The sequence below is a fragment of the Phascolarctos cinereus genome, unplaced genomic scaffold (assembly GCF_003287225.1).
Source record: "Phascolarctos cinereus isolate Bilbo 61053 unplaced genomic scaffold, phaCin_HiC Scaffold_4;HRSCAF=312, whole genome shotgun sequence".
In the NCBI taxonomy this organism is placed as follows: domain Eukaryota; kingdom Metazoa; phylum Chordata; class Mammalia; order Diprotodontia; family Phascolarctidae; genus Phascolarctos; species Phascolarctos cinereus.
The window spans coordinates 592793395-592810123 of record NW_027555847.1 but is presented as its reverse complement, the minus strand read 5'-3'; the positions used below and the strand labels follow the sequence as shown (position 1 = coordinate 592810123).

Genomic DNA, 16729 nt, shown 5'->3' with positions numbered 1-16729 from the left:
TTTTAATGAATCTGGCCAAATATTGCTTATTTATTTATATTCCCTTTGTACAATGTTCGGAAAGTCTAGTCATTTTATCTGGCTGTGTCTCTTCGTTTTATGATAATCTTACAACCTGAAATGACAAATTTCTTCTTTATATCTTAACCCTGACTTCCTTCACTATCCTCACCCCCAACTCCCCACTACTTATGGCTTCTCAGAATCAAAGAATCACTGAATTTGATAATCCAACTCATACCTGAAATTTATCTCCATTCTAACATACCTGACAAGTGAAGGCCTCCAAGGAAAAAGAACCCACCACTCATTTAGGCAGCCCACTTTACTCTGGCTACAGCTCTAATTATTTGGAAGTTTCCCCTGACATCAAGCCTAAACTTAGAACTCTTGAGTTTCCACCCATCATTTCAGGTTCTGACCCTTGGGGCCAAACAGAGTAAATGTGATCCATCCTCAGCAGGGGAGTCCTCCACCTCTCTCCCCACATTCTTCTTTATACCAGTCTAACTATGCTCAGATCTTTCAACCTATCTTCATTGGACATAAATTCAAGATCTTTCACTACTCTGGTCAAGAATAGCAAGAATAGTGAAGGGGAAAAAATGAGAAGAATGGGGCCTATTTGTATCTGATCTCAAACTATCCTATAAAGTAGCCACTAAAATAATTTGATGTTGGTTTTCAAAAAGAGGTTCATCAATAGAACCAATTAGGTACATAACATATAGAAGCAAAGAAGTACAATAACATAGAGTTTGATAAATCCAAAGACCCCAGTTACTAGGGCAAGGAATCACTGATTCGACAAAATCTGCTGGGGAAATTGGACAGCAGTCTGGCAGAAACTGGATTTAGACCAACATCTCGCACAATATCCTAAGATAAGCTCCCAAAGGACCTAGCTATAAAAAGTCCAGCATAAACAAATTAGAGGAGCAGGGAAGAAGTGACGTTTTAGATTTATGGATAGAGGAAGAATTCATGAATAAACAATGACAGGATCACACCAAATAAAATGGACAGTTTTGATTATATAAAATTTTAATGTTTTTGCACAAATGAATCTGATGTAGTAAAAAAGAAGGGAAATGCCTAATTGAAAAACAAATCTGCTAAAAATCTAATTTACAAGATATGTAAGGAACTGAATCAGATTTATAAGACTAAGAACTATTCCTCAATAAACAAATGGTCAAAGGAGTTTTCAAAGGAAGAAATCTAAGATATCAACAACCACATGAAAAAATGTGCTAAGTCATTAATAATTAGAGAAATACAAATTACAGCAACTCTGAGGCTCTACTTCATATCTATCAGATAGCAAAGATGACCAAAGAGGAAAATGACAAATGCTGGAGGGGTTGTGAGAAAACAGGTACACTAACTAGTATATTATTTGTGGAATTATGAATTGGTCTGCCATTCTGTAAAGCCATTTGTAACTATGCCTCTAAAGTTACCAAACTATGAATACCCTTTGACCCAGATATACCACAACTGTTCTAAGCCACTACTTAGCTAATACACCAAAGAAACCAAAGAATAAGAAAAGAATCTATATGTGCAGACACATTTTTTGCAGCCCTTTTCAATGCAGTTAAAAATTGGAAACTGAGGTATCCTCCAAGTGAGTAATGCTAGCCAAATTGTGGTATGTGAATGTGATAGAATATAGTTTTACCATAAGATATGATGACATAGAGGATTTCAGAGGAAGCTGGGAAGGCACCTATGAACTGACGCAGAGTGAAGAACAGAACTAACAGAAAAATTGATGCAAAGACAACATTTTAGAGAAAAACAACTCTGAAAGACTTTAGAACTCAGATAAATGCAATAATAAGCCAGGAGTCCAACAGGAAATGAAGATGAAATATGCCACTCACTTCCTGACAGAGAAGCAATTAACTTAAAATGCAGAAAGAGGCATATATTTAACATGGGGATTTGTTTTGCTGAACTATACACCTATGTATTGAGGGATTTATTTTGGGGGATTTAAAAAAATTTATCAATGAGGACTAGTAAGGGGACAAATTAATTTTTAAAAAATACTTGTTACTTGAAAAACAAAAATAGTAAGCTACTTTTAAAAGGGAAATGAATTTAGTCTGACATGAACTGTTCTTGATGAAATCATGCAGCTTCCTTGTGTTCACTGCTTCCTTTTCTAGATGCTGACTGTAATAATAATAATAATATACTCTAGAATTTTGCCAGGAATCCCGTGGACCATAGCACACCAATACTGTCTCTATGTTTTTCTTGGCAGAGATACTGGTGTGGTTCGCCATTTCCTTCTCTAGCTCATTTTACGGATGAGGAAACTGAGGCAAACAGGGTTAAGTGACTTGCCCAGGGTCACACAGCTAGTAAGTATCTGAGGCCAGATTTGAACTCAGAAAGATGAATCTTCCTGACTCCAGGCCCAGTGTTCTATCCACTGCACCACTTAGCTGTCCTCTTGATCAAAGATATGACCGTCCATCTCTCTGCCTAGCTGATGTGGAGTAAAAGAGGAGGTCATGAGAACTGAGCAGATTGAGAGGATTTGAAGGATTTGTGGGAGCATTGCTATTTATATGCTGAATTCCCTATTCATATGAGGACAGGAAATTAGGAAGAGAAAAATTCAATTCAATTCACTATACATTTATTAAGCACCTGCTATGTGCCAGGCACTACATTAGGCACTGGGGATACAAAGAGAAGCAAAAGAAAATCCCTTTCCTCAAGGAGCTAGACCAAGAGCTGGACACTGTTCTCCTTCAGAAAGGAAAGAGAATGTCCTGAGGGGGTCACTAAACAGCAGCCAGCAGGATCTGGATTGGGTGATTCGTTTGGAGAACATGAACCTCAGAAGAGAAGAAGCTGCTTAGTAAAGGGTTTGATAAAGGAGCGTCTGGATGTGACAGTGGGATTCGGAGAGTATTTTGGAAAAGCAAGGAGAAGTCTATTGAAGGAATCATAAATTTAGACTAAATTGTCACCCCCTTAAGGTCCAATCTGATGGCCAGGGTAGATCTTAGGAGGGCAGTCTTAGGACAGGCAGGAGCTGGTGGAGATATGAGAACTTGGTGGAAAGACCAGAGTGCCTTGCTTGCCCTGGAGAAGGCCCTGGAATGCAGAATATAAAAGAAGTATTGTCCTCAGAGACTTCTGGGTACTGGAGATGATCCTGGGGCATAGAGGCTGGCACTAGATCCCTTTCTCCTAGGCTGGACTGGGCTGTTGGTGGAGTGGGTCTTGTTTCCTAGTACTAGAGGGAGCCCTAAGTAGGGAAGAGGAGGAAGAGTGGGGAAGAAGCTGGCAGGAGAAGAAAAGGTCTTGTGAATTTTAAAAGGCATTGGGCAAAGTCCCTCAAGGAAAATGTGGGGTTAAGTCTGCCAAAAGGCAGGAATTGTGTTTCAGGAAGGTAGTGGATAGAGGACATGTACATTAGTCACAGAAAGATAAGAAAAAATGTCAGTTGGGTTCTGAGCTCCCACTAATCAGATCATCTGGTTCCTGCGCTGGAAAGCCACAGAACTCTGCAATGATCCTTTTTTTTCACGCCAGCATCCTGTTGTGGTCAGTTTGATAAACATTGCTCCTTCTGTATTGGAGAAACAGTCATCAACAGGGAACTAAGGCTAGCATTTCTTCAGGAGACGGGTATGGGGGTAAAGGAAGATGAGATATGGCTATTTAACTTAATATCCTTGATTTGCCACACTACCCTGTTTTCAACAAATTACTTTTTCTGGTGATTTTATTTTTCATTTCATTTTGGAAGCAGCATGGTATGGTGAAAAAAACAAAAAACAAGCCCACTAGTCATGGAGCTCAAAGTCCTGGGTTCAAATCCTTACTCTGTCACTTATTAGTTGTGAGACCCTGGGCAAGTCATTTAAGTCATATTATCTCCCTAAGTCTCTGTGTCCTCATCTCTAAAATCAGGGAGTTGGACTAGATGACTTAGAAGAACCCCATAGCTTTAAATCTATTATTCTGTGATCTAAACTGGTTTGTTTTTTAAGAAAATGGGATCAAGGAGGTAGAGCTTGAGGCAGACACAAAAGAGAACCCCCAAACCAGAAGGTATCAAGGTTCCCAGATTGTATGAAGGCCTGAGGAGGCCTTTGCTACACTTGCAATGACTTTATCTTTCATTCATCCTCAGCCCACAGCGTACAGCAGACATTTAATCAATGGAGAGCTGTAATGATATTAGCAAGCAAAAAAGCACCACATTGCCACTGGAAAATAGTGAATCTAAGACTGTTTTCCCCTCCAAACTCTCCTTTCTACTCTTTTTTGAAAAATACATAGCAGAAGCCTAATGAGGGACAGGGCAGTGAGTCCAGTCCTTACGAGCACATGCAGAGCACGTGGTTGATACACAGCCATTCTGTAACAGAGCAAAGTCCCGAAGTCTGCCTGTACTAGCAAGAACAGAGATGCAGACATCCCTACCTATCAGAACTTTCACATTTGTACATGAACTTGGAGGGACCAATGCTCTGTAGATACTCGAGGTGGTAGAGGGGGAGAATGTGTCCCTACTATTGGGTGGAAATATTTGTACTTCTGTTCTTATTGTTTCTACTATAATAGGACTAGGATTTTCATTCCTTACAATAGGAATTAGCAAATTAGCTTTCCCTAAAAGGCAACAAAGTTGTCCCTGGGATTTGATCTGCTTCCCTTGAGGCAGTTCTCTGGTCACCTAAAGGGATTAAAAGTCCCACCAACATGCAGAAGGCGGGACAACCTGGTGGACGTTTGAAGACTATATCTGGCCCTACTGACCAAATGCACTTCCATTTTCCATATGGAGAAGAGGGGGACCCTCTGTAGAGAAGCCACATACCATAGTATCCTTGTTGTATAGCCTTACTGCTATAGCACTAGTATTTTCTTAACCACACAATGATCAGGGAGTGCCTCATTTTATCCTATCACTGAATCTGAACAAATAGGGTGCTAGCCTTAGGCCCAACTCCAACATCTTCAAGGTAAATATTGCTTAGTAAAAACTAATTGATGTTAATTAATTAAATAGAACTGAGGTGTTAATCACTGATGGCTAACAGTGAGGAGATTCCATCATAATGGAAGCTTGAACTGATAGCATCAGAAAAAGATACCCCTAACCCCTCAAGGGAACTCTGAGGGAGAGATATAGCTAGCCTTGCTGTTGGAGATTGAGGCCAAAGTCACCTGCTATACAAGTGATCATGTATAATTTTAAGTGGAATTGTGCTTAATGTTTTCTGCTATTAACCCCTGGATTCATTGTATATATCTCTGGGTAAATTCGTTTTTTCTTTCTTTTTTTTTTTTTTGGCAGGCAATGGGGTTAAGGATCACACAGTTAGTGTCTGAGGCTGGAGTTGAACTCAGATCTTCCTAACTCCAGGCCTAGCAGTCTATCCACTGCACCACCTAGCTGCCCTACAATCTCAGGACTCAGTTATGTAATTCTGGGTAACTCCTTAACTGCTGTAAAATGGACATGATGCAGGATCATTTTAAGGTAGGCATACATTATGTTTGTGTTATTCTGTTTAATCCTTACAACTAACCTGTGAGCAAAACACTATAGATAACGTTTATAATATTGGATATCTATCTATTGCTATTAACTGTCATCATATAATTTTGCCAACATTCTAACCAGTTGAGATCTTTATGGATTCTGACACTGCCATCCAGTGTTAATTATTCCTCCCAGCTTGAAGTGACCTGAAAATTTTATAGGCATGCCATCTGTACATGGTAGGGTGGTATAGTGGGCAGAGTTGTTCAATCCTTCTTGTCCATGATGCAAAGAGAAGTGAGCAGAACCAGGAGAATATTGCACAAGTAACAGTAATATTGTACAATGATCAACTGTGAATTATTTAGCTACTTTGATCAAGACAATAATCCAAGATAGTTCCAAAGGACCCAGGATGAAAAATGCTATCCACCTCCAGAGAGAGAACAGATAAAGTCTGAATGCAGACTGAAGCATACTTTTTTTTTAAGAAAAACTTTGTTTTTCTTGTGTGTGTTTTCTTTTGCAACATAGATAATATGGAAACATATGATTTCACATATATAATTGACATCATATTGCTTACTTTCTCAAGGGGAGGGGAAGGAGAGTGAGGGAGACAAATTTTTTAAAAATTTTAAATGAATGTTAAATTTTTTTACATGTAATTGGGAAGTATTTAACTATATGTGTACATATATACATATATATAATTTAATTTACATTTTTTGTTACATTTTAAGTTTCAAACTATCTCTCTCCCTTCCTCCCTGCCCCACACTAGAGGCCACCATTTCACACACACATATACAAGGGGTATATGTATATGTATATGTATATGTATATGTATATGTATATGTATATGTATATGTATATGTATATGTATATGTATATGTATATGTATATGTATATGTATGTATATGTATGTATGTATGTAAAACCATACAATGCATACTTCTATGTATCAATTCTTTCTTTGGAGGTAGAGAGCATCTTCTTTCATAAATCCTTTGTAACTGATTTGAATATTTATAATACTCAGAATAGCTTAGTAATTCACAGTTATTCTTCTAACAATATTGCTGTTATTATATCAACATTGTCTTGGTTTTGCTCATTTCACTCTTCATTATTTAATACAAGTCTTTCCATGTTTTTCTAAAAGCAACCAGTTCATTATTTCTTATGGCACAGTTGTATTCTATCACAATCATATACCACAACTTATTCAGCCATTCTCCAATTGATGGGCATCACCCCAATTTCCAGTTCTTTGCCACCATAAAGGGAGATGCTATAAATGTTTTAGAACATATAGGTTCTTTTCCCTTTTCCCTGATGACTTTTAGAAACAGATCTAACAGAGTGGTATTGCTGGTTCAAAGGGTATATACAGTTTTATAACTCTTTGGGTACAGTTCCAGATTGCTCTCCAAAATGGTTGGTTCAGTTCACGGTTTCCACCAACAGTTTACTATGTCCCAATTTTTCCACATCCCCTCCCACATTTGTCATTATCCCCTTCTATCATTTTAGCCAATCTGAAAAAATATATACATATTTTAAAAATCACTCCTGTTCAGCCCACTGCTTACTCATTGCCCAGATGGTTTCCCAATATAAACATTACTTCTCTGCTCTAGGAAATTGTATAAAAAGATCTATAATTTTCTCTGTATGTTTTGCCTTTGAGCTCCAGCCAAATACAGCAGACAGGCTAAACACCTCAGTGTTAGATCTATTTCTCTGTCTTTGGGGATTCACTTTTTTTGTTTAGTCATTTTCAGTCATGTCTGATTCTTCATGACCCCCTTTTCTTGGCAAAGATACTGGAATGGTTTGCTATTTCCTTCTCCAGTTTGTTTTACAGTGAGGAAACTGAGGCAAGCAGGATTAAGGGACTTGCCCAGGGTCATAGAGCTAGTAAAGTGTCTGAAGTCAAATTTGAATTCAGATCTTCCTGACTCTAGACCAGGTGCTCTATCCACTGCACAACCCTGCTGTCCTGGGGATTCATTGCCTCCTCTCAAAAGGCCCAAAAAGTCTTGCTGTCAGAGTTGTGGCCTCTTGCTTTCTGGTAGCTTCCCTTGCCCTCACTTCGCGCTCCATCCATTTAGGGCTCCGTCTCCTCCCTGCTCCATCTTGCTTACTTTTTGCTAGCATCCTCTATACATCTGCTCAGGAACTGGGCTCTTCTAGTTTTAATTGTGCCTAACTGAGCTGACTTTAAAATGTCATCTAGGTGGAAGTGGGCTATCATTGTTCATTTTATGGTATTACTGCATTTCTCATTCATTCTAGGGACTTGCCCACCCAATATGAAGGGATCACATCATAGATTTAGAGGTGGAAGGGACCTTAAATGCCATTAAGACCAGCACCCTCCCTTTACAGATAAGGAAACTGAGGCACAGAGAAGAATCACATGGAGTAACATCATTTAAATTTTTAAAAATATATTTAATATTTAATTTTCCTCCAATTACACGTAAAATTTTTTAACATTTAAAAAAAAATTTTGAGTTCCAAACTCTCTCCCTCACTCTTTTCCCCTTTATTGAGAAAAGCAAGCAATTTGATATAGTTTATACATGTGTACTCATGAAAAACATGTTTCCATATTGGTCATGTTGTGACAGCATTTTTAACAGTCAATTTAACACTTCATTATTGGTCTCTTTTCTACTATTAGGTCCTGGGCTTTCAAGGACCAGCTCCTTTGATACATATATTGGTATGTACAGAATAAATATTAGATAATGGGAGAGGCGCTAAACTTCACATGAGGACCTCCTCAGAAATCAATAAATGCTACAAGTCAAGGCTCGATTTATTGTACTGTTGTTTATCTAGATCAAGGGTCTGCAACCTATGGCCCACCACAGGCTAAGAATAGTTTTTTACATTTTTAAATAAAATTTTATTGCATTTAAAAATGTAAAACCCTTTTTTAGTTTGGCCATACAAAAACAGGCAAAGGCTCTTGGGCTATAGTTTGCTTACCTCTCCTAAATCTAGGCTCTAGACTTGAGAAAATGATGAAGGAAATGTCAGTAGTTCAGATTAAACTTGAAAATGTGTTGTGGGAGCACCATCCCTCCAAAGAACCTAAATCTTGCTAAATCTCGTTTGACAGGACTCTAGAAGTCACCAGGTCTAACTCTCCCCTTTTACAGATTAGTAAACTGAGGAAACTTGTCCCAGGACACACAGCTAGTTTCTGAGGTGGGATTCGAAAGGAATGCTTCTCTGCCTCTCCATCCATTTCACTACGTTTGCTTCTCCATTTTTTTTTAAAAAAGGAACTTTAGTTATTTAAAAAATTAAGTCGTTAACTTTTAGTTTCTTTTGTTGAATGAGTATTCAATGAAATTTTTAATAAGCATAAATTCAGAAATTAAAAAAATTATTTTTCAATTAAAGTTTTCCATAAGAAATACAAATTTCTTGGTTTCATACTAATGAAATATATGCATGCTTCGTAGCATTTAATTTGTACTTCTGCACACGGGATCTTAGGATGTGAGAGCTAGAAGAGGCCTTGGCTTAGACATTCAACCCCCTCATTTTACAGAGGGGGAAACTGAGACCCAGGGAGCTGGAGTTACTGGCCCAAGGGCAGCCTCGGGGCTGGGTTAGAATCAGCACCCTAGGACTGACGCGCGCAGTAGCCTCAACCCCGCCCCCCAACCCTCCCGGGAGGCAGTTTGGAGGGGCCGGGGCCCGCTCTCAGAAGGGGCGTTAGCAGCCTGATCACGTGGAAGGGCGGAGAGGGAGAGGAGGAGCTCGAGGCTCAGAGGTGGCTCAGAGAACCCTCCCTACGCATTGCCCCTCCTCTTCGCGAACGCTGTTTGAGCACTCCCGGCTCCCGTCGAGGCGCTTCTCCGGCTTTGCGCCTGCGCGGTTCCCCATCGCCCTTCATTTCTCAGGCACCGGAGAAGGACGTTCGTCTTCGGGTGAGTTTCGGAGCCTCCGCCTATCCTGGGCCTACTCTTCCTCCTGTCCCCTCAGGCCTTTCGCCTCCTCTCAGACCGATGTCCTGCAGCCTGCCCTCCTTAAAAGCGGCGACCTCGGGCCCAGCCGGGCCGCCCCGCCTCGTCCCCGGGGGAGGGAGGGAGGAAGGAGAGAGGAGTAGGGTGGGAAAGCCGAGCCGGGGATGCTCCTCTTTTAAACATTAATAGCAGTAGCTAGCATTCACATGGCGCTTGGAGGTTTGCAAAGCGCTTTAGCGCCATCTCATTTCCTCCTCACGACAGCCGCGGTCTCGGCGTCCTCGGAGGATGGAGGGTTCCCGAGGCCCAGAGGCGTAACGTGAGGCGCCCAAGGTCACACGTCTAGCCGGGGCGTCCTTCTAATGGTTAATAACAGTAGCGCTTGTACCGGGGCGCTCTAGAAATAGCTCCCCACGACCCGGGGGGGGGGTCGGTGCTGCTGTCCCCGTTTTACACGTAAGGACACGGAGGCAGGATTCGAACTCGGATGATCTTGACTTCAAGGTCCCTATTAGTAATAACAACCGTCATTTATCGGGCGTTTGCAATGTGCCAGGCACTTTGCAATTGTTGTCCCGTTGGGTCGTCTCAACAACCCTGGGAGACAGGTGCTAGCTCCCATTTTATAGATAACTAATATTGATAAAGCTCTTACTATGTGCCGGATGCTGCGCTGAGCGGGAGGTGGTGTTATCCCCATTTTACAGAGGAGGAGGCAAACAGATTATTAAATGGCATGCCCGTATCTGAGGTCACATTTGAACTGGGGTCTTCCTGCCTCCAGACACTATCCTGTCACTCAGTCCTGTCTAATGTTCTGTCCACTTCGCCATATTGCATGGCTTATATGTTTTCCTGATGGTATAAGGGAGGAGCATTGTTGGGAATTTCCTGTGGAGAAGTAGATAGAAAAATAGAGCAGAAAATTTGGGTCCTTGACCTGGCTGGGAAGCCTAGGGGAGTTTTGCTGTTTTTTGGGTCTATCTTGTTGAGCCTCAGCTTCCCCATCTGTAAGATGGAACAGTGATGCTTGAACTGCCCACCACACAGGCTTGTTGTGAGGGAAGCACTTTGCAGATCTTCATTATTATTAGATAGTGACTGGAGGGCCTGGGCAGTTCATTTGACCAGAGTGAATTGTAAATTATAAAATTGTAAAATTCTGATAATACTTGAGAAAAGTGCTATTACATAAATGAGTCATTACACTACAGTTATTCTGCAAATACTTAAATTAATGGAAAGTTCAGTAGATTGGTGATGTCAGCCATATGGGCATTCCTTCTAGTGAAGTAAAGTGAACCCTACTCTGTGTGCCTCACTCACATTTGCCACAGGAGGGATCTCCCTCATTTATTTAGCTTCCTGTTACTTTGATGTTCATAAATATGATTGATATTGTATCAGAAATTAGTTCAGAAGAATTTGCTATCTGCATTTAGAGTTTACATTTAATGTTCTGTCTTTTAACAGGAAGAATTGTCAGGATGTCTGTTCCTGTTTTGGCAAAACCACAGCTGCGAGGCCTTTTGGCTAAGCGCTTGCGAATTCATATTATTGCAGCCTTTGCTCTGTCCTTGGGATGTGCTACCATATATAAGGTATATATGTTTCAGTTTATCACTTAAGAAGTATAGATGAAGTCATTTCACCAGGACTAGATGTAATGTACTTTAAAAACCTGTTCCCTTCAAATGAGACACTTGAATAACTTGAAAGTTCAGTAAATTCTGCATACTAGATTTTTTCCTCTTCCTATTCTGTACTCTTGATAAGGACAGTTGCTTTTCTGTCGTTATCCCCTCCCTCCCCGAAAAACATTATCTTTTCTCTGAAATGCACTCTTCCTCCCAACTTCTCTCTTTTGATACTATCTATCACAACTTTCTCCTTTGACTCAATGGCCATGGCCCATATTCAACCCTTATCACCTACTGGCTATCGCAGTCACCTCCTAAGCAGTCTTCCTGACACCAGTGTTTTCCCTTTCCAATTCTCTACGTGGCTTCCAAATTGATATTCCTAAAGCAGAAGTCTAAGCATGATACTCCTTTGCTCAAGAAACTTCAGTAGCTCCCCTCTTGTGTGATGATAAACTACAAACTTTTCTGGCATGTAAAGCTCTTCATAGTCTGGCTCCAAGCTGGTCTCCTGTTTTTGTACTTGACATTCCTTTTCCTGCTTCCATACCTTTACATAGGCTGTGTCTCATGCCTAGAATACACTCTTTTTTGTATCTTTTGAAAAACAAAATTCCATTGAAGACTTAACTCAGTGGTTGTCTCTTTAAATTAGTCTTTCCTGATCATCCCTCACTCCCCTTCTTAGTTCTTTGCCTCCCTGTCATTCTTTGTGTGCCCAGGTGTGTGTTGTTCCCATCTGTCCCCAATACAATTTTAAGTGCTGTCATCCATGATCGTCCTTACTAGTATTTCATTAAGAATAGGCCATAGAGCCACTACTCATTTTCTTGGTGGTGTTTCACATTACTTTGTTTTCCCCTCCTGAACACTGAATGTTTCTTAAGGAAATGTTTAATATAGGCAGCTTGATGTGATGAAAAGAGTGGAGTTAGATGACCTGAGTTCACATGTTAGCTTTGCTACTTGAAACTTTTATGGCTCTGGTTTTTTTATTATTGTTTTAGAAATTAATCATGTTGATTAGTGAAATCATCATTTCTAACTTTGTGGAATTTCATGTTTTAGTTTGCAGTGGCAGAACCTAGGAAAAAGGTATATCAAAATTTCTATAGAAGGTATGATGCTGTGAAAGATTTTGAAGAGATGAGTCAAGCTGGTATCTTTCAGTATGGAAAACCGTGATGAAATATACAGGTAATAAAACATTTTGTTGTTTGACATAGATTTTATATAATCACAGTATCCCAGATTATCAGTTTGTTTGAAGGAAGTAGCGCTTGGTAGCTTTTACAAATACATTTTAAAAAATAAGTTTATTAATCTGGATTGGTAGTGGTAGAAAAATGTTTCTTACAAATGCTATTGATTAATTTCAGTGGGAGCTATAAAACACTAGAGTCTGGTGTTAATGTTTGGACATTAGTTGGGTTACATCCCGGCTATGTGGAGTTATGCAGAGGTTTATTTCCACTCAGTCCCTTTTTGGGAGCCTCACACATCCTTGGAACTCATCTGTGTTTTATTTGGTTAGAATAGTTACAAACTATTTGCTCTATGGTGCCATGAGTCCAGACAGCATGTCCAGATCTTTATGAATTCTAAGAACATAGTCACCTAGTTACAGAAAGGTAGCATGGGGTTTTTTTTCCTATTTATTTTGCAGGCAGTTATCAAAAGCTGTTGCTTCCCTTAATAAATCTATCTTTTCCAACTATCTTGCCTCATTTGTGGAATATACTCCTTCTTCGCCTTAGCCTCTGAGAATCCCTAGCTCCCTTCAAAGCTGAGCTCAAGTACCACCTCCTGAAAGAGGCTTGTCCTGATTACCCCAGCTGCTAGTTTCCTCCCAACTCCACCACCCAAAATTCCTTCATGTTCATTTTTTATGTATTTAATGTTAATTAGAAACAAAGGCTGTTTGTGATTTCTTTTCTTTATCCTCATCCCACAAGATATGCCTGGCACATACTAGGTGCTTAATAAATGTGTGTTGATTGATTGCTAATTGCCTTACTTATTAATAGAGGTATGCAAACAAGCAGATAAGTGGTATAGTAGATAGAGTACTGGACATGAAGTCAGGGATACTCATCTTCTTGAGTTCAAATCTGGCATCAGGCACTTATTAGCTGTGTTACTCTGGGAAAGGCATTTAAGTGTGTTTGCCTCAGTTTCCTCATCTGTGAAATAAACTGGAGAAGGAAATGGCAAACCACTGCAGTATCTTTGCCAAGAAAACCCCAAGTGGTGTCATAGAGAGTCGGACACAACTGAAATGACTGAACAACAACAAAGTAAATGAGGAGTCAGGGTGGAGTCTGAAAACAAGTTACTGGCTTTGTATAGATTTAGCCTTTTGGTTAATAACCATTTATGTCACCAGGAGATATGGCCTTTAACTATGTTATTAGTAAAGGCTTAGGTTATATGAGAAAGAGATCATGTGTAGAAGTAGTTCACTGAGGCCCTAACCTTGTAGGTTAGGTACCAGGTGATTACTTTTCTGACCTAACAACTTGGGAAACTGTCTACTAAGGGATACCTCTGGACTGGGGTCTACATTGATGGAAAGAGCATCTGCACCATGGAATTGTGCCTCCTAATACTTGTACTGGAAATTTAACTCCTAATAACTTGTTTTCTCGGTCTAAAACTTTACAATGTATTAAAAATAGAAAATACCTTCAAAATTATTCTGGATTTGGTGGCATGTCCAGATCTGAAAAATGGGAAATCAAAGTTTTCTCAAGTTAAAGGTTTACTCTTCTGTGCTAATTTTGTGAATAAGGAAGGAATAATTGAGTGGGAAGGGTGAGGTGAGTCTCATTTTGGGAACCCCATATGGTGACACTGAGGTTGAAATATGGAAATAATAAGGAGCTTTTATGAGGAACCAGGGGCTTAGAAAGAGGTCCTAGCATGTGTCACTACAAGTGAAAAGCAAAGGGCCGAGCTCAGTTGAAAAAGGAGAGGAGTGAATGTTGATATGAGTTGTTGACATGCGTTGTCTTAACTAATGGCTCGCTTCTTTTTTACAGGTTTCAGAGGCTTGAGGTCCCTGGATAATTATGACTGACCTGTTTTTCTTGTGCTCTAACATGAAATACATGCACACTGGCTGTGGAATAGTCTAACTTGATAATAAACAGTTGATGACCTATGTGTGGTAACTTAAATTGTGTGCCTTAGTTGTGTTATTAAATATTTATAATTTTCTTCTCATCACGGTCTTAGATGCTTCATTCACACTAAGTGCAAGTAATTCGGAACAACTCAGAACATTACCAAAAATTAGAACTTGTAAGTTAAAAGGAATGAAATTGTAATGGTAGAATTTCACATTGATCAATGAGGATGATTTTGGACGTTTCATCCATCATAGATTTCCTGTTATGACAAGGATGCCAGCTCTATTTCTAAAATTTGTGGTAATTTCATATCCTTTTATTCCCATTGGTTATTTGTTTGTGGCATAGCTAGCAAAGGGTTTCACCTTCATCTTGGCCCTCTTCAGACTGAAGCAAAAAATGTTAGCATAGATGATGATAATAGCTGTCTATGTGGACCATTTTGGTTTTTAAAATATCTTAAAATACATTATCTTATTCTTGACCTATAGGTAGGAGTTGGAAGTATTCCCATTTTTTAGAAGAAAAAAAAGGTTCACAGAAACAGTGTGACCTCTCAAGTTCCACTGTGACCTGCCGACCAATTCATACGTACCCAGATATAGTCAAGTCTCTGCTTTCTGACAAATTCTATGTCTCAGAATACCATAGTTTATGTTAAGGGCCGGCTCTAAGAGTCCGATCTGGGTTTAAGATCCAGGACACAGTTTGACTCTTGCCCAGGCTTAACCCACAGGGCTCAGTCATTTAGGAAGCAGGGCTCTCCAAATCTCCCCCTGCAAGGGAGGCTCCTGAGACATTCCTTCTCACTCTTTGAACCGTAGATTTACACATTCACTCCTCTATGCAGGTGGCGCATAGAATATAAACATTTTATAGATTAGGGTGTGGCTTGCCAAAGATACACATAATAAGTTGCAAAGAAAGTCCTGTATCCCATGGTTCTCCTCCATTAGTGTTGTAGAAAAGAGCATAAGGCTCAACTCAAGAGACGTGGGTCCAAGCAAGTCAACCTCTGGACCCACCTTTGGATTCAATTAGACAATGTCCAGCCCTATAATTCTGAGTCTTATTTTGTGGTTTGAAATGAAGATATTTGTAACATCTTGAGTATAATACAGAATAGCAATTAGGAAAGTTTCCTAGTGATTGTGGCCATGCTTTTTATCAGAAGGTTAACTACTCTAATTTTTGTTCATTGATAATTTTTAGAAGTTTTGGTTCTAGTCTAAATATTCCTGTTACACACTAATGAAGTCACAGTAGTAGATTGGTATGGTTGTTCATTTCTCTTGATAGCGGTTATTTACAGGGAAAATGTTTCAAGTTTTAATTCGTTTTAAAATATTTTGGACTAATGTGAATGATATTGCATTATTAGAAAAAACATTGGTATCAGTAGTCTAATAATTTTAGATAGACTGAATTCCTGGCATTGGTAGGGTAAAATCTAGGCCATTGCACCAGGGCCTTTGTGTGTTCAGACAAGAGCTGTAGCTAGTGAAAGAATGCCATGTAAAATGAAATGGAGTTTAGAAATCAACAAGCATCAAATTGTGCTATGTGCCAGGGACTCTGCGAAGCAAAACTGCTGCTCGCTAGGAGCACAGGTTGAGACGGACGAGATAGGTGTACTGTAGCCACTTTGAGGACAAAGAGCTAGCAGGTAGGTGGACTAGGAAAGGCGTGTAGAGAAGGTGGTATTTGAGCTAAGTCTTGATGGAAGCAAAAGGATTCTGAGGCTGAGGTGAAGAAAGAACATTCTGGGCATGCAGAGTGCCAGCTGCCAAGGCACAGAATGTAGCATTAACAGCATGATCAGTATGGCTTGAGTGTATGTAGAGGGAGGGGAGTGGAGTTTAAAAAGACTGGAATGATGGGAAGGGGCTAGGTCAGAATGACCTTGAGATGCCTAAGAGTATGTTTGATCCTAGTAGTGAAAGAGAGCTGCTGCCATTTATAAGATGGATGACATGTTCAGACTTGATGCTTTAATAAAGTGGGTGGAATAGAGTTCCTAAAAGCAGGAAGACCAAGTAGGAGGCTATTACAAAGTCTAAAGGCAATGGATAACCTTTTGGTGGCTGTGAAAATGGAGAGTAGGGACATGTGATCAACAAGATGGAGAACTAGATTTTTTTTTCTTGAATCTTCATGACCTCTCAAATCTTTCCCAGATAGAAATTATGCCAGAAATGAAGCAATTTCAACTCTCCACAGTTTAGGATACCAAGAATCTAGACGAGGCCACTATTCCCTAAACCCTAAGGAGCTTATTCAGCACCCACTCCCACTCCAACCACCATGTCCATAGCAGTGGTGCTACACAAGGTGACCCAGCTCAACTCTCCACCCTTCTCCCAGTGCCATGAAGATCCCAACTGGCATCTTCATGGCAGCACTCTAGAGGAAATGGGGCAGGATATGTGAGCTTGGAACAGA

At 40.0% G+C, this 16729-nt stretch overlaps 1 protein-coding gene across 1 annotated transcript; it reads left to right on the top strand.

The window, feature by feature from the left end:
- Window positions 1-9372: 9372 nt before the first annotated feature.
- On the top strand, window positions 9373-14335 carry COX6C (cytochrome c oxidase subunit 6C). Its single transcript, XM_020969220.1, has 4 exons — window positions 9373-9480; window positions 10990-11117; window positions 12225-12353; window positions 14198-14335. Exons 2-3 carry the CDS (start codon window positions 11004-11006, stop codon window positions 12339-12341), a joined length of 231 nt encoding a protein of 76 aa, XP_020824879.1. The 5' UTR covers window positions 9373-9480; window positions 10990-11003; the 3' UTR covers window positions 12342-12353; window positions 14198-14335.
- Window positions 14336-16729: the final 2394 nt, after the last annotated feature.